Genomic DNA, 17,360 nt, shown 5'->3' with positions numbered 1-17,360 from the left:
TCCCTCGATTGTGTCAAGTAATTAAGTGCCAAATTCCTTCAGCTCCATGTTCAATTCAATGTGTATTTTTATACAGATAAAATAATTCCTCCAACGTTCTCACGGAAATTGAAAGACACACAGAGCATTGTGGGTAAATCTGGTGAACTGGACTGTAAAGTCTCTGGAACCTCACCATTCACAATCTCTTGGTATCATGATGGGACGGAGATCACAAGCGGACCTAACTACGAAATTGCATTCAGTGACAACACCTGCACTCTGAAAGTTCCCACACTCAAACTGTCTGATTCTGGAGCATACAAGTGCAAAGCTGTCAACAAAGCAGGAACAGCTGAAACCAGTTCTACTTTTGTTGTAAAAGGTTAGTCTATGCCCAGGGTGATTAATGCACCTATTTATTTAGTTTCATTTTTAGTTTAGTTTGAGTTGGCATTGGCAAATACCTGAGATCTTGAAGTCTATTCCTCCTCTGTATCTGTTGTAGAGCCTCCATCTTTTGTGACTCAACCTCAACCACTGGAAGCGTTGCCTGGCACTAACGTTACATTTACAGCTACTGTGAGTGGAAGTGCCCCTCTGAAACTGAAATGGTTTAGAGGGAGCAAGGAAGTTTTGCCGGGAAAGGGCTGTGAAATAGCTCTTAAAGGTGACAAGGCTACTTTGGAGCTGCGCAACGTTGATAAATCCCACGCAGGAGAGTACACATGCCAAATTATTAACGATGCTGGAAAGGAGAACTGCACTGTCAACCTGTTTGTGAAAGGTTTGTTGTTGTTATGTTATGCATGAAGGCATTGCGTTTATTGTTTTTGAGAGGTCATGTTCCTGTTAATTTATGTGTTGTTTTTGTCCTAGAACCTGCTCGTTTCATTAAGAAACTTAAAGACCTTTCTGTTGAAATGGGAAAATCCTTGATTCTTGAGTGCACATACTCTGGAAGCCCAGAAATCCATGTTAAATGGCATAAGGACGGGCAAGAGATCTATTCCTCTTACAAATACAACATGACAACCACTGAGACCTCCTGCATCCTCGAGTGTCTGAACAGTGACAAAGAGGCTGCAGGAAAATACTCCTGCGAAGTCTCCAATGGAGCTGGAACTGATATTTGCCATGCCAATGTGTCCATATTAGGTTTGTGTTATGATTTAATTATCCCTATTCATATAATTGTACGGTATTTGCATGCTGTAGTTTTGATCTTATTGCGACAATTTACTTTTTTACTCTAGAACCCCCATACTTTATTGAGCAATTGGAGCCAATGGATGTCACAGCTGGAGATGCTGTTTGCTTGAAATGCCAAATAGGGGGAACACCTGAAATTAAAGTATCCTGGTTTAAAGCCGATGGAAAACTGAGATCCTCTGCCATGTGTAAAATGGAATTCTCAAAAGGTGTTGCCTGCCTGAAAATAAGCAAAACTTCTAAAGCTGACATTGGCGAATATACATGCAAAGCTGAAAACAATATTGGAACAGCATCCTCCAGTTGCCAACTAACTGTGCAAGGTGACCCCAAGTTTTTTCCCCCACATATTTTAAAATCTTTTTTTCTCTTTTGGGTTACCATTATATTATTACCCACATCATAGCAATTGTATTCAGTGTTTGTGTGTGTGAAATTGCATTTCAGAGGTCAAAACACCACCGTCTTTCCCCAAGAAAATTACTAGTATACAACAAACTGAGGGACAGGCAGTCAGATTTGAGTGTCGTGTCGCTGGATCCTCTCCTATGGAGATATCTTGGCTTAAAGATGGTGACACCTTGAGAAATGATGCAGAATTCTCAATGAGTTTTGATGATAATTCTGCGGTCCTACAAATTTCTCGAGGAGAAATGAGACATTCAGGGGAATACACTTGTGTTGCAACGAATAGTGTTGGAACAGCCTCTTGCAGAGCCAAGCTCACACTTCAAGGTCTGTTGGGTTTAGTCATGTAAGAATGTATCTGATGATATTGTCTTGACATTTTAAAATGTGTTCTGTGTCCAACCATGTTATTTTCTACCTGATGTTGTAGAGCCAAGATTTCCGCCAGTTTTTGATAAAAAGCTCTTGCCAGTGGATGTTACAGTGGGAGATAGTGTGGAGCTGGAATGTCACATGACTGGATCTTTGCCAATAAAAGTGACATGGTCAAAGGATCACAAAGATATTCGCACTGGTGGAAATTATAAAATATCCTGTGTGGATAACAGTGCACACCTCACCATTCTAAAAGCAGATAAAAATGACTCTGGACGATATTCTTGCCATGCTAGTAATGACATGGGGAAGGACTCTTGCTCTGCTGAAGTATCAGTGAAAGGTATTTGGTTTAGTAGCTTCTGTGTGAGAGTGTCTGCTCAGGCAATACCGCTATCCTTGCTGCTCTCCTGGAGATAGTTTGGTGTTGCTTATCTGATGTGCTTTGCTTTACTCTTGCTCATATTCCAAAGTTCTCTTCAAAGAAACTTAATTTATTTTGTGTTTAACGCTCACTTTGCCCCTTGTTGTTATTTCAGAACGTAAAATTCCTCCCAGCTTCACCAAAAAGCCCGCTGAGACTATCGAGGATGTTGAGGGCAAAGTTGTGAAAATAGAGGGCCGTCTGGCTGGATCTCAGCCCATAACAGTGAACTGGTACAAAGACAGCAAGGAAATCTTCAGCTCTGACTACTATGACATATCCTTCAAGAGCAATGTGTCTGTGCTCTGTATCAAGAAGTCTCAGAGCTCAGACAGTGGCGCATACACCTGCAAAGCCACTAATGAAGCTGGCAGCGCTAGTTGCCAGGCGACAGTAAATATCTCAGGTACTGTATGTGTTTTGTTCACCGTATTTAACAGTTTGAATGTGTGGTGTTTCAGTGCTATGTCTATGCTGCTGTTGCAAAGTGCTTGATTGCTGTTTTGGTGGTTGCTATATTGATTGTTCTTGCTATTGTGCTTGCTACTGTGATAATGTTGATATTCTTGCGATTGTGCTTGCCACTGTGAGTATGTTGTTATTCTTGCTACTTTGTTTGCTACAGTGAGTATGTTGTTATGCGTGCTTTTTTTGCTTGCTACAGTGATTGTGTTGGTATTCTTGCCATTTTGCTTGCTACTGTGATCATGTCATTTTTCTTTCTTGCTACAGTGATTCAATGGTTACTGTTGCTATAGTGTTTGCTTCAGTGATTGTGTGGTTGTTCTTGCAGTTTTGCTTGCTATAGTGATCATGTGGTTGTTCATGCTTTTTTGCTTGCTATAGTGATCATGTGGTTGTTCTTGCAGTTTTGCTTGCCACTATGGTTATGTGGTGATTCTTGCTATTGTGCTTGCTACAATGATTATGAGGTTATTCTTGCTATTGTGGTTGCTGCAATGATTATCTGTCACATCTCTTATGATGCAGAGCACAAGGTGCCTCCGAGCTTTGATATACCTCTTAAGCCAGTGACCATAAATGAGGACAACAAGCTCACCCTGAGCTGCCATGTCCGTGGATCCCCTCCTCTGAAGGTTCAGTGGATGAAGGACAGACGGGAGTTGTCATCCTCAGCCAGCACTAAGATCACATTTGTGGATGGCACAGCCACTTTTGAGGTTCTCCGTGTGTCCAAGAATGATGCCGGAGACTATTTGTGCAAAGCTACAAATGAGGCTGGAAGTGAATTTTGCAAGTCCAGGGTGACCGTGAAAGGTATACAGTTGTTAAGGAAATTGCTGGATAGTTTGTGATATATAAACTTTTTTTCCTTTAGGTGGAAGCTCATATGTGTGCACAAAATAAGATATTTAAGTAGAATATTATAAAATTCTACTGCTACCTGAAGACCTTAGCTCAATCAGTCGCTGTCAACATTATTGCTTTTAAAGTAAACTACTTAGCCACTTTGGTACTAAGTTAACAATCCATATCATATAAATATAACTCACAAACGAAATACTACACAGTGCAGCTTGTTTCTGTGGATACAAATACCTTCTTCATCACAAAGGCAGCGAAAACAGTAATAGTTATTACATGAGAAATGCATCTTGCTTTGATATGCCAACTGTGATTAGCTTTCTGTCTGAAACTTTTATGTACTAGTTTCTGCTCAACTTTTTAAACTTCATTGATGTTTTTGCCATTTTTTGAAAGGACGTTCTACTCTCTTTTCCTTATCTTTTTTTATCACCATCCCTCTGACTTCGAACTTCTCAAAAGATCTTGATTCATATCTGTTATGAAACGTACGCCTCATGAAATACTCCCAATCAGGGTCATAGTTCAGCGAGCTCACGGTCTTATTTCCACCATCACGTGTTTACGCATTAAAGACATGTAAGTGAATTTTCGTTTATTAATTGTTTCGTAGAAAAATCAGCTGCAGCTCCAGCCCCTGAAGCGGCCGAAGTTGCTAAACCAGCAAAGAAACTTGATAACTTGTTCTTCATCGAAGAACCCAAGAGTGTTCATGTAACAGAGAGTAAGTACGGTAGTCTTTATGACAATTGTAGGAAAGGTCATAAAAATGGGTATCTATTGACATACTATGACTCTATTTTCAGAGGGTGCGGCTACCTTCATTGCTAAAGTTGGAGGTGACCCAATCCCCAACGTGAAATGGATGAAGGGCAAGTGGAGGCAGGTTACTGCTGGTGGTCGCATAACCATCGAGCAGAAGGGCCAAGAGGCCAAGCTGGAAATCAGGGAGGTTACCAAGTCTGACTCTGGACAGTACAGATGTGTTGCAGCTAACAAACATGGAGAAATTGAGTGCAGCACTGACCTGAATGTTGAGGATAAGAAAGAGGCTGCCTTTGAGACGGTGAAACTGAAGAAGTGAGTTTAGTTGTTTAAGTCATTGCAATTTATGAGATAACTGTACAAACATTATGTAGGCAGATGATGCAAATAATTTATTTTATCTCATCAAGGACACCATCAAAGCAGAAAAGTCCAAAGGAAAGCCAAGAGATTGATATTGTTGAGCTGCTCAGGAATGTAGATCCCAAAGAATACGAGAAGTATGCTCGCATGTATGGAATCACTGACTTCCGTGGTCTCCTACAAGCTATTGAGCAATTGAAGAGAGAAAAAGAGGAGGAGAGTGGACGACCTGTGAGTTGGAGATCTAATGTCGAAAATAGTTTCAAATATACAACTGAAGGCAGAGTAGAGAGACGATTTCAGACGTTACCAACATTCTTTCCTGTCATCCCGCTTTAGGAGTCAGGTTTAGCTGGAAGAGAGTCAGACGAAGATTTGGCCCAAATCGTGGCTGATTTGCAAAAGAGAATGGAACAGACAGAGGTTTTTAATATTTACCTATTCTCAAGAAATTTGACTAAAAAGTATACTTTGGTTTAATATGGGCTCATCAACTCATCAACATCACTATGTTGTTATATTTCAGCCTGTTACTCTTGTGAGAGACATCACTGATCAAACAACAGTCGTTAACAAGGAGGCTGTGTTTGAATGTGAGATCCAAATCAACTACCCAGAGATCACATTGTCCTGGTATAAGGGCACACAGAAGCTTGACTCTAATAATAAATACGAGATCAAAATTGTCGGTAATCGCCACATACTGAAGATCAAGAACTGCCAATCTGGTGACCGCGGCAATTACCGGGTTGTATGTGGGCCACATATCTCCAGTGCCAAACTCACAGTACAGGGTATGTACATGTGAATGCAGATACGTATCATTTTATGTCAGTTGACATGGATATCTGCATATCTTTTGTTTGGCAAATTTGAAAATCTGACAAAGTTTAATGAGGTATCCGTCATTCTTGTCTTTTCAGAAGCTAAAGTGGAAGCACATTTGGAGGAAACTGCTGGTAAGGAAGGCCAAACCTGTTCTCTGACTTGCCAGTTCTCTATGCCCAATGTAAAAACTCAGTGGTTTAAAAATGGAAAGCTTTTAGAGCCGAGCAGCAGATACACATTCACTGTGATCGATACGATTCAGAGGCTCTCTATCAAAGACCTTAGACCTGAAGACCAAGGACAGTATACCTGCAAATATGACAACCTTGAATCAACAACAAATCTTTGGGTTGAAGGTTTGTATAAGTCCGAAAATATCTCTAACTTGTCCGTCGAACCCACCTACTAACCTCTTTCATCATCATTTCTCATGAAGACTTGTCTGTTTTGTGGATACAACTTCTTTGAAGATTCACCGAAGTCTTGGATTCTTTTTGGATTCTACTTAGTCTTATAGTCTTCTTTTATAATGTTCTTCACAAGTGATCATGCTAAGGATAATTGTTAAGATCATTTCCAGTGATTTACATTTAACACTAAACAATGAATAACGAACATCACCAGATAATGCTAAACAGTGTCTCTTTGTGTCATCTGTAAAGCCACTCAAGTCTTGTAACCTGCTGATAAATGCTGCGTTATCTATTTTTAGCTGAACAAATTCACTTCACCAAACGCATCCAGAACATTGTGGTGAGAGAGCGTCAGTCAGCCACTTTTGAATGCGAGGTGTCTTTCGACAATGCTGTTGTAACATGGTACAAAGACACATGGGAGCTTAAAGAGAGCCCCAAGTATAACTTCCAAAGTGAAGGCCAACGTCACTTTATGATCATCCGCAACGTAACCTCAGAAGATGAAGGTGTGTAGTGATGAATCCCGTCGTGTGTTTAAATTCCGTCCTTCTCTCTTGAAAATGAAGACACTGAATTAACACCATTAAAAATTCTTCAGGCGTATACTCAGTGATTGTGAGGTTGGAGCCCAGAGGTGAAGCTAAAAGCACAGCTGAACTTTACCTCTCAGGCAAAGGTCTGTACCGTCAGTTTTCTAAGTTCTGTGTCTTGATAGTTTAAATTAGTTTGTAACGCCGTTTTGCCTCCTTCCACAGAAATTGATTTAGGAAGGTTGCCTTACGGTGAGTAGAGCATTTTCAACTTATATAGAATTCATAACAAACCACACTTGCATTTTTCAGATGTCTCACATGGCAACACAATACTAATATTCTATTGACAAAATCAATACGTTCAAAGATTATAGCTTATTTTTAACATCCCTCAGATGTCCCTGACACATCCATTCAAGTGCCCGATGCACCTACTGCATTTGCCATTAAAGGTAAGAATGGGACTCGTAAATCATATAACACAAGAACTAATTTGTGATATTAACAAGCAAACAAATGATGATGCGTGTATTATTATTTTCTAAAAGAAGAGTCATCAACTGAATACTATCAGTATGAGGAGAAGATGGAGTATCGAGGTACAAGGACTTTTCTGTCATCTTTTTCCATCACCCTTCATCTTATGTCTGACCGTCCTTTGTTAAAACCTCCGCGTGAAACCCTTATTAATGACAATAACGGTGGTCATCCTTTAACCCTCCCTTCATCAAAACATTGAAAAATGAACAAAAGATGGAGACTTTTCAGTCCATCTTTTTGTATCACTTTTTTGTATCATGTCTTACTGTATCATTCACTAAAACCTTTGTGTGAAACCATTTCATTAATAGCAATAACGAAGTTCATCCTTTAACCCTCTCTTCATGAAAGAAAAAACAAATTAACTGGGTGAAACCAGCTAACCAATATTTCACATCATTTCTTGACTGTCGCGTGTCCCCATCAAAAAATTACTAAACGTGTGCCATAGAAATCAATATTTTTGCCATCTTTCTTGCTCCCTTATCATGGATTGTTACCCTTCACCAGAACATGAAATCTGGACAGAAGAAGGGGTAGTTCAGGAGGTCACTACAGTTGAAGGTATTAATGTGCTCTTGCTGTTCTCATCCATGTTTTGAATCCCTCTTAGATGTTTGATAGAAATTCATTCGTTTCAGGGTCATTTTGTGTTCTTCATTCATTGAACCTTTTTTGTCATATTGACTGGATCTTAGTTTTGTCCCATTGTCCTGTACATTTTCATAAAATGTGTGTATGTTTTTGTTTTGTCCTTGAAGATCACATATTTTTCCTACATACTGTCCTTTCATTGTAAAGCTTGTGAGTTGCACTCCACAGGCACGTGGCTTCAATCCCTTTCCGTGTTCTCATGTGTATGCTCTCTCTCTCTCTCTCTCTCTCTCTCTCTCTTTGACTCTTTTAATGAATTGAATTATAATTATATGCCATCTAAGTCCATTTTCATTCTCTGATCAGTTCCAAGGGTGCCTGTTGAAGAATCAGTCCAGAAGGCGAAATTGGGAATGAGAGAGGAAGCCCCAGTTAGAGGTATAATATAAAACGCAACTGTGGCTGCCAACGCATTAAGCTATGGAATGGCAAGTGCGGCAAAAAGAAGTCAAGGTTGCTTATGCACATTGTGCCCCTCTTATTTGTTTTGTTTTCGTTTGTCTACCCTCTGTGGTTATGTTGTTGAGTGTTACATAGCTTTCAGTGGATAACTCCAGTGTCTTTGTGTGACTTATATGTATCGTTCAAAGATATTTGTGTTCTTGGAATGTTTGCTCTTATGTAAAGATGCTGCCTTCTCTATGTCATTGTCTTTGTGAAAGTTGGCTTCCATAACTCTTTATTAATGCATAATGTCAGTCTTGTTTGTCAAAAATATGTCCCCGCTGTCTGTGGATGTAATATATGTGAGTATTTGTGTTGTCTTATGTGTTATTTGCGAGAATCTTATGCCCTATGCTCTCCTAATGCTTAGTGCTAATCTAATGCTTGCACTTAGCTTATGGATTTGCTCTAATAAAGAAATTGTTCTTTAAGTTCCTGAGGCCCACAAGCCTGAAGAGAAACCATCTAAGCCAGTTGAACCAAAGGCACAAGCACCAGCTAAAGGTATTTAAAGTGGTATCTTACCATGTTGACACTGTGTGTGTAAAACTCTTTCAATAGTTATCTTTATATGTCAAAAATATGTTTTGTTTGTCTTGTATGTAATGTGTTATCATATAATGTTTCACTGTGTGACCATTGAGGGTGAAACTAACATCTTGAAGAGACATAGCTTTGAATTGACATAGATTCATGATATTTTTAAGTACCTGAAGCCAGGAAGCCCGTGGAGGAAAAAGTAATTCCAGTGAAAGTGGCGGCGGCAAAAGATGTGCCATCACCAAAAGGTATGACAAATGCTACGTTTGTCCCTTCCTGTCTTGTCTGTATTGTGTGTCCCTTTCAGTCCCCCCCCCCCCAGTTTGTCTATTATCTATATACCCTACTTAATCTCAATGAGTGGATTCCTAAATGTATTTGTCTTTGTATGTTTGTATGTACTTACTCATTCTTAAGAAGAGGCAAAGGTTTCTGTTCCTAAGCCCACTCCCACTGTTCCTGTAGAACAACAGGTCACTCCTAAAAAAGGTATATGACCATTCTAATCGCATCTATGTTTGTTCGTTTTTGTGTGTATTGTTCTTGTTGAACTTTTTTCATTTATGTGCGTATTATCAGTGTGTAATGTCAGTAGCCGTCTTGTCATCTGTGTTGTTTGTGTGTTCAAATGCTCTTTTTATCCGTGTCACTGTCTCAAAGCATTGTACGTCACCGCGTCTAATGTCAGTTGCTGTCTTGTCCTTAATGTTGTTTGAGTGTTTCACCATGTGTTCAATTGTGTTTTCTTCCATGTCATGGTCTTTCAGCATTGTACCTCACCACGTCAGTTGCTGTCTTTCCATTCTTGTTTGCATGTTTCACTGTATGTTCAGTGGCTTCATTCTTCCATGTCATTGTCTTAAAGCAGCGTTCCTCACCACATGTGTCTAACATGAAATCTGTCCCGTGTTCAAAGCAGCTTACACTCCACTTTTCTTGTCGAAGTCTCAGCTTCTTGTCACTCCGTTGTTGTACAATCACTAATAGCGGTATATTTACATTACCTAAAGATGTCAAAAAACCAGCAGCCACTGTGGCTCCTGAGCCTAAACCACAGGTGCAAGTTGAGCCTAAAGCGGCTCCGGTGCCACGAGCTGAACCTGAAGCCAAGCCTGAACCTAAACCAGCACCAGCGAAGAAACCAGAGGCCCCTTCAGTGAAAGGTATTTCATATATGTTGTGTTCCCAGGCTGTGTGCCATGCCTTCCAAGTTACTGGCCCCAGTTGTGTTTGTCTGTTTCTCCGTCTTCTGTTTTCTTATTTTGTTCTCTCTTTGGAACACAGCTCTATGGTGCCATCTCTTTGCATGCCACCACTGTAGTTCAAATGTACTGTCTTAAATTGTGATGTGTCTTTAAAATCACAAACAAAACCCATGTTCTTTTAAGTCCCTGTGGAGGCAAAGAAACCCACGGTACCAGAACCATCAGAACCAACAAAAACAGTACCAGCTAGAAAACCAGAGCCAACACCCACCCATCCAGAAGTTGTCGCACCAAAAGGTATATGTTCATGTTTCATCGGTGAGACAAGACACTTTCTTTTGTCTCACATTTCTTTTCTTTTTGTGTCTGTTTGTCTGTCTTTTTAATCCCGACAAGGGATGTATGTACGTTATGTGATCTATGTGTTTGTGTGTCCCTTATGACTGTGGTATCTCTGTGCTGTATGTCTGACCTGTTGGTTACAACAGTCTTACGCTTCCTTTTCCCTGAATTGCTCTTTCAAAGCCATTGAAGTTCAAAAGAGAGCAGAAGTCACAGTTATTAAAGAGGAAACAGAAACCGTGGTACTTCAAAGAAAAGAGGTTACAATTCCAGCTAAAAAACAAGAAGAACGGAGACCCCAGAGGATAGACATTTCACATGAAGAAGGTAGATGACATCACATTTCAGATATGTGAAACTCGCTTTCGAGTCTTATTTGTGTCTGTGCTCTGTCTGTTCATGTTAATTGTCTCTGTCTGTTCATGTCAGTCTTTGCTATTCATTAGCTGTCTTGTTTCTGTGTTGTTATTGTATGAGTTTGTCCCTGATCACTGACGTGGTCTTTCCTTGTCCTGTTGACCATGTAAATTGTATACGTCATGTACATTCCAGTCAGTTATGTGTTGTTTTGTCTATTGTCAAAATATGTCTCTTCACTCAATAGAGTGACACATTCTTCTTCCATTCTTGCGTTCATGTTATTAGAAACTCTTAAGTGATAATTTATGAATTTATGAAAACGATATTTCCATAGTTCCTGTGGAATTAGTGGCACTGGAGCCATCAAAACCTGAGCCACAGAGGACCATAAAGGATTCTATTAAACCTAAAGGTACTGAAGTGACTTTCCAACACACTGACAAAACATAGTATTTAAAGTAACTGCATTAATAGCACTTTCATGTTAGCATTTCTAGTAACTCAGTTTATGTCTTGAAAAGTGACTGAGCCTAAAGAGCAGAAGGTGCCCTCCAAGGACGTCCCAGTGACTAAACCTAAAAAAGAGACTCCTTCAGAGATTCCTTCAGTTACAGGTACATGTATAGTCAAGTTTGAGCCGACATGATTTGAAGTTACCACGCCTTTGGTGTCTGGTCATTATTATATTATGTGAAGAATACAGATAATATAAGTGAATTAGAGGTAGGGTCTAGCCCCTCATTTAGTAGGCACACAAGCAGTTTTTCATTTGTATAGTCAATATGGAAAACACAAAACATGTTCTAACATATTATTACACAGGAATGGGTCATGATTGAATATTTGACTCATAGCGATATGTTTGTTCGACAGACTGAAATTGCTAAGAGGTTTCCAGTGTGTTGAATCTGGAAGGTTCTTAATAACTAACAGTAAGGTGTTCTTTTAAAGTGCCTGAGGTTGCCATGAAGACAACTGTAGTGTCGGAGACGACCACTATGGCAATAGAAGCTACTGCTGAGAGAAAAGAGACTCTGACTAAGAGAGGTACCTTCATAGTCATTCATTTTCCATGAAAGCAATGCACTATACATCAATCAATACACACATAGAGCAGCAGGTCGCTATGCACATCTTGAAATAAGTCTGAAAGTCTAAAAAGCAGTATTTTTTTCTTTCTATCGCAACTGTTTGGTTGCGTATTCTTACAAATATCTCAGATCTTCAAGCATCTACAAGTCATCTGAAGACTAAACACATGTCCTCAACGACCGACAAGATGCCATTTATGACAGCTGAAAAAGAAAGATCCTCTCTAAAAGAAGATTTTCCCATCAAGCCTTTGTTAACATTGCATCAAGAGGAGTCTCTCAATGATACCAAGGACATGTTTTCTGAAGATGAAGTTACAGCTAAAAGCGAATCCAAAACAAGAATAATTGCCACTGTTGACAGAAGACCAGACAAGAACTATGTAATGACTCTTAATTTAGATGAATTGGACATATTTAATAGAACAACCAAACAAAATGAGTTCATCTTTAACTTGGATCCTTCACCCTCGAATATTGATTCTGCCTTGCAAAACACTGCATTTTCAGGTAAAGAGAAGAAAGACTTTACCATTGAGAAAATATCTAGACCTAAATGTATGGTCAAGACAGAGCAAACACTGCCAAAAAGTACTGCATTTCATGTAGAACAAAGAAAGCCTTGTGAGGATGTTGGGGATTCATCAAAAGATGTCCCTGCTTCTATGATGAGAGACAGGTCCTCAACAGAGCTATTATCGCCTTCAAAAGTAGCCCATGAAATCCTCGCTCCTCATGAAGGAATGATTTACCCGCACAGTTCAGAATTGATGGGTGGAGATATATCTCCTATGTATCAGGCAGCTTCCCCAAAAGAGGTTTTGGTTGTTGAGGAACCAGAGGATCCCTCAAAGATCCCTGAAAGATACAGCACTGGAAATGAGTTATTTGCAGACACATCCAGCAAACAAGCAATTCCTTCTAGGAATATAGAATATCGTGAGAAAGACATTAATATACCACAAGAAAAGATCATAGTGTCAAAACTAGTTGATGACACACATGATATTGGCCATACACTACCAAAAAAGGCCTCTGAATATAGAGAGGAGTGTAAAAGCGAAGAACAAATTCATCACCCATCCAAAACCCATTTGGATGATTGTCCGGTGAATATAGAAGTCCCTACAAAAGATCATCTGGAGAGCAGACAGACTTTTGGAAGTGCTGAGATGAAACATCTTCAGAGACCAATCTTTTCCATACTAAAAGAAATAGCAAACACTTATCCCAAGAACATAGACATTTTAGCTGAACAAGCAAAATCAACAAAGGAAACAATGTCACTTATACAGCCTCACATCCTTGGTGTATTAGATGCAAACATGTCACCAGAATCCAAAGTAAAGCAGCAAGAAACATATTCACTAAAAGAAAAACGTGTTGAATTTCTTGAAACTAATATTAACCAGACTGAACCCACTGAAAAAGAACAGTTTACGCCTACAATATTGCCCCCATTAGGAGACAGAGAGATATCTGAGAACATTACTGACCAGAATGAGCAGTTCAATTTACCAAGACAACATAGTCACATACAGCCAAATGCAAAAGCAATTTCCTTTTCAGTTAAAAATCCATCAACAATTGTCCCTGAAGGACATTGCATGTCCATAGATGACAAGCAAAAGCATAGATTAGACGAACAGGAATCTGAACGCTTAAATTTAGAGCAACCTACTTTAAATCTCAGTGTATGCCAACAAAAGTTTGAAAAATCAAGTGAATATTCCGCACTAAAGGATAGTAAGATTTCACAAATAAATCAACGATCTGGTCAGATTCTTCCAAAAGATTTAGTTGAATTGCACAGTGAACAAACTGAAGTTCAATCACTGAGAACGCCACAACCCAGTGGCAAAATCCTAGCCAAATCACAGGGACAAGATCTTGAGAAGAAAAAAATGACAAGAAAAGAATCCATAAAACCTGAAAACCTGTCAGGCAATATTATAGAAAGGGAACCTGATGGTTCCAGTTCAAAAGCTAACCTCTCTGAACATGTGGATGACCATTTAAAAAAGTCAAGTTTCTCCAGAAAAGAGGGCGACAAATCAGTTAACCTAATACCACCTGCAGCATTTCCTAAAACTGATCAATTTGTGCCTGTAATATATGAAAAGGCGGTTGTTAGAAATCAAGACACTATTGAGATAATGCCCAAAAACGATAATCACCTGAGAGAAGAGTCTCAAGTCAAAAAAACAAGAGTAGAGCAACAAGCAAATATAGGAATCACTTCTAGAGGGCATGAAGAGAGCACAGAGACTGACAGTCATCTCATTAAGGACACCGAAAGACCAAAGCTGTCTGGTAGCAAAGAATCAGATATCTTTCAAACTGATAGAATTCCATTTAAAGCTAAAGCAACACAATCATTTAAGGAGCCAATGTCACCTACAATGACGCAGGGCCCTATGATTGGTGGGAATTCATTGTCAAAATCAATAGAAATACTTAATGAAAGTTATTCATTACTAGATAAAAGTCCTCAAATACTTGAAACTAGGACAAACAAGCTTACTGAGGAGGGAAATCTTCCCACCATATTGTCCAGGTCAGGAGAAACTGGATCATCAAATGAGACCAGTGATCAGATTTCAAACAGGCCATCCAAACAACCAAATATGGAGAAAACTGATACTGAGAGCCAGGCATCCAAAACTCTAAAGCAAAAGGAAGAAAGCCAAGAGATGGCCGAGATGTTAAAACAAGTTCTAAACAAGACCATGAAAAAAACAGTTGAAGGTCTATCAAGAGACAATGCTATGGATTCCCACAAAGTCAAAAACCTCTCAGGTGATAAGAAACAAATACAATCAGGAAATAACAATTTATATCTTGGGTCTACTACAGAAGACAATCTCCCAAAACATGCTGACCAATTAGGCCCAGAAGTATATCAGGAAGCAGTCTGTAGGACTCAAGACACTGATAAAACACTGCCAGAAAAAGATGAGATGAGAAAGATGAGAGAACAATTCAGGGGGGGAAATATTCACAATCCAGAAATGCCAGGAAAGAGAGAGGAGTTCCATATTAGTAAGGGATCCTCTCAAAAAGGCTATGAAGAGAGCATAAGTCCTAAAAATCTTGAGATAAGGGTTGCTGAGAGATCAGTCTCTAAAGGATCAGATGTCCCTGAAGACAAAAGCATCTCATTTGTAGCTAAGCAAACACACTTAAGCAAGGAGCCAGTGTCCCCTGCAAAGTCAGAGGCCCCTGGTTCAGGAGATTTCCCACTAGAACAAATGGAATTGAAAGAGAAAGGCCTCACCGCCCAGGATGCCAGTAATTCTGCTATACATGCTGTCTGCTCCAAAATGTACCAATTTGGTCCTGATGTACAGTCAAAAGACACCAGTCAACGTACAGAAAGTACTGATGTGAAAGACATAAGTCCTGAAAACCCTGAAATTATCTCCAAAGTGAAAAAGAGTCTCGAGAAGGAAAGAGTTGCAAAACAGAAGTTAGGAGACACTGTTAAGGAAAAGAAAAAAGGACAACCATACAAGGAAGTAGAGCCAGCAGTTATAGAGCCAGAAGATATTCCCAAAACAACTGTAAACCAACTATCAAAATATTGGCCTCAAGAAAGTACTCTATCAAGCCAGGAGCTGATCCCTTCAGAGATGGACAGTTTAAAGAAAAAATATACACTCCCAGCTGGAGAGACTACCAAAATGGAACTTGAGCACATGCGTTCTTCTCCCAAGATGGCCACAACATTGGAAGATACATCTCCCACCAAAGTCAGTGCTGCTCATGAGAAAAATAAGAAAAAAATGAAGACTTCACAACATAAGGAGGGCGCTTCTGAAAAAGAGATCAGTCAAAAGCAGACCAAAAAGCCCTCAGCGACATACCTGATAGGTACCAGAATGTTGTCCTCGTGTGCAGTCTTTTCTCAAACACTTCTTAAATAACACAAAAACCTTTTTCTTCACCCATTTTGCAAATCATCTTGACTGGACACTTTGATTTCCCTCTTGCGTGCACCAAAGAAAATATTGCCACCATTCACATGTACACTTGCTCGTCGTCACTTGCACTTGCGTCGTCATATCTCCCACTTTCCACTACGTGTTATGATTGCAATTGGACACCAACATTTTGAATGTTTAGCTACACCTTCACCTTCTCACCTTCAAGATCCCACGATCCCAGCGTTTCTGTTATTTTTATGCAACTCCATGATTTCCTCCCGAGCCATGTTCGATATAGTAATTATAAATCTTGAATTATATCCTCAAGTGCCTGAACCAGAAAAGAAAGCTCCTCCAGAGAGAAAGCCTTTGTCAGCGGTAGAAGAAAGTCCTCCCTCCAAAAGGTACAGGAACACTGGGAAAATCTCTCTTTGAAAAATCTTTTGTTATGTCAGATGTCTTTTGTCTGTTTCATGTTATGATTGTGTTGTGTTCAGTTACCCATATATGTGTTTCTCTTGGGTATATTTAAGTTCTTGAACAAGAAAAGAAGGCACCCTCAGAAAAGAAATACGTACCAGTAAAGGAAGATGTCGCTCCCCCAAAAGGTACAAAAATGTGTACCAGGACACTTTGAGTGACAGTTTATGTTTTGTCTTTCTCCTATCTGTTGTTTCTCTTGTATGCATTACTCTTGGCGTCAACCTTCAATAATATATATCTCTCTGGGTTGTCAAGTGCCTGAAGTGGATAGAAAGGTCACTCTTGAAACAATTCCAGTTTCTTCGAAAGAAGAAATTGCTCCCCCAAAAGGTACAGAATGTGTGCCAGGGTATCTTGAGGAAAAAAAGAAAAGAATAATCTGTTTGTGCATGCCTCTATGTTTTGCTTCATGTTGATCTGGTACTTAGCCATACTCTTGGTGTGTTCTCTTGCGTTCATTTAACTGCCAGAACCAGAAAAGAAGGTTCATGAAAGGATTCCTGTTTCATTTGAAGAAGTTACTCCGCCAAAAGGTACATAAAATGTGCCATAGATGAAAATGCACTGATCTTTTCCGTGTTGTTTGTCACATTCTTGTTCTGTGTATTTGTGTAGTGTGTTTCACTTGGTTCTTAGTTCTGTGGCTAAATCCGAGAAGGCAGCTCTTGACATAATTTTTCTGTTCATAAAAGTAGGGCCTGTTTTCTTCGAAAAGGCCCAAACACGTGCTTTGTCTTCAAATCGTCTTACTTGTGTTGCCTGCTTTAAATTACTGTGTGATTGTTCCATGTTTTTAAAAACGTTCTTGCTTATCACTGTGCTTACTTGAATTCTTTTCTGACAATACTAAGTGGCTGAACCAAAGAAGAAGACTGTTGAAAGAAAACCAGAATCATTAAAAGAGGAGGTTCCTAAAAAAGGTACATGAATGTGCCCAGATCTTAAAATAAGCAATACGTCTTTGTTTTCTGTGCTGTTTGTCTCCAATGTTGTTTTCGTTCAATGTTTTTTACTCTTGTGTCTTGTTACTCCTGTACTTGGTAACATCTGTTGTTTCTGTTTCTTTTTGATAACTTTAAGTGGCAGAACCAGAAAAGAAAGTTCTTGAAACAAAACAAGTGACATTAAAAGAAGAGGTCACTCCCC

The 17,360-nt window shown here is 39.4% G+C and overlaps 1 protein-coding gene across 35 annotated transcripts in view; it reads left to right on the top strand.

Annotated features, from left to right (window-relative positions):
- ttn.2 (titin, tandem duplicate 2) overlaps window positions 1-17,360 on the top strand; it is a 165,092-nt gene that overhangs the window by 52,355 nt on the left and 95,377 nt on the right. For 14 of the 35 annotated variants that reach the window (XM_031586121.1, XM_031586105.1, XM_031586205.1 and 11 more), the window contains 26 exons: window positions 77-364; window positions 488-766; window positions 859-1,137; window positions 1,236-1,514; window positions 1,639-1,926; window positions 2,030-2,317; window positions 2,514-2,804; window positions 3,389-3,676; window positions 4,338-4,448; window positions 4,531-4,804; window positions 4,900-5,083; window positions 5,192-5,275; window positions 5,379-5,646; window positions 5,776-5,811; window positions 6,393-6,602; window positions 6,695-6,772; window positions 6,852-6,878; window positions 7,025-7,081; window positions 7,178-7,228; window positions 7,680-7,733; window positions 8,130-8,201; window positions 8,700-8,771; window positions 8,975-9,055; window positions 9,225-9,296; window positions 9,818-9,970; window positions 10,196-10,309. In XM_031586121.1, coding sequence (XP_031441981.1) covers window positions 77-364; window positions 488-766; window positions 859-1,137; window positions 1,236-1,514; window positions 1,639-1,926; window positions 2,030-2,317; window positions 2,514-2,804; window positions 3,389-3,676; window positions 4,338-4,448; window positions 4,531-4,804; window positions 4,900-5,083; window positions 5,192-5,275; window positions 5,379-5,646; window positions 5,776-5,811; window positions 6,393-6,602; window positions 6,695-6,772; window positions 6,852-6,878; window positions 7,025-7,081; window positions 7,178-7,228; window positions 7,680-7,733; window positions 8,130-8,201; window positions 8,700-8,771; window positions 8,975-9,055; window positions 9,225-9,296; window positions 9,818-9,970; window positions 10,196-10,309 — 4,278 coding nt within the window. The remainder of the gene's footprint in view (window positions 1-76; window positions 365-487; window positions 767-858; window positions 1,138-1,235; window positions 1,515-1,638; window positions 1,927-2,029; window positions 2,318-2,513; window positions 2,805-3,388; window positions 3,677-4,337; window positions 4,449-4,530; window positions 4,805-4,899; window positions 5,084-5,191; window positions 5,276-5,378; window positions 5,647-5,775; window positions 5,812-6,392; window positions 6,603-6,694; window positions 6,773-6,851; window positions 6,879-7,024; window positions 7,082-7,177; window positions 7,229-7,679; window positions 7,734-8,129; window positions 8,202-8,699; window positions 8,772-8,974; window positions 9,056-9,224; window positions 9,297-9,817; window positions 9,971-10,195; window positions 10,310-17,360) is intronic. The other 21 variants (XM_031586159.1, XM_031586155.1, XM_031586130.1 and 18 more) reach the window with 11 other exon arrangements.

Source organism: Clupea harengus, chromosome 2, assembly GCF_900700415.2.
Source record: "Clupea harengus chromosome 2, Ch_v2.0.2, whole genome shotgun sequence".
In the NCBI taxonomy this organism is placed as follows: Eukaryota; Metazoa; Chordata; class Actinopteri; order Clupeiformes; family Clupeidae; genus Clupea; species Clupea harengus.
This window is presented reverse-complemented; position numbering and strand designations above follow the sequence as displayed.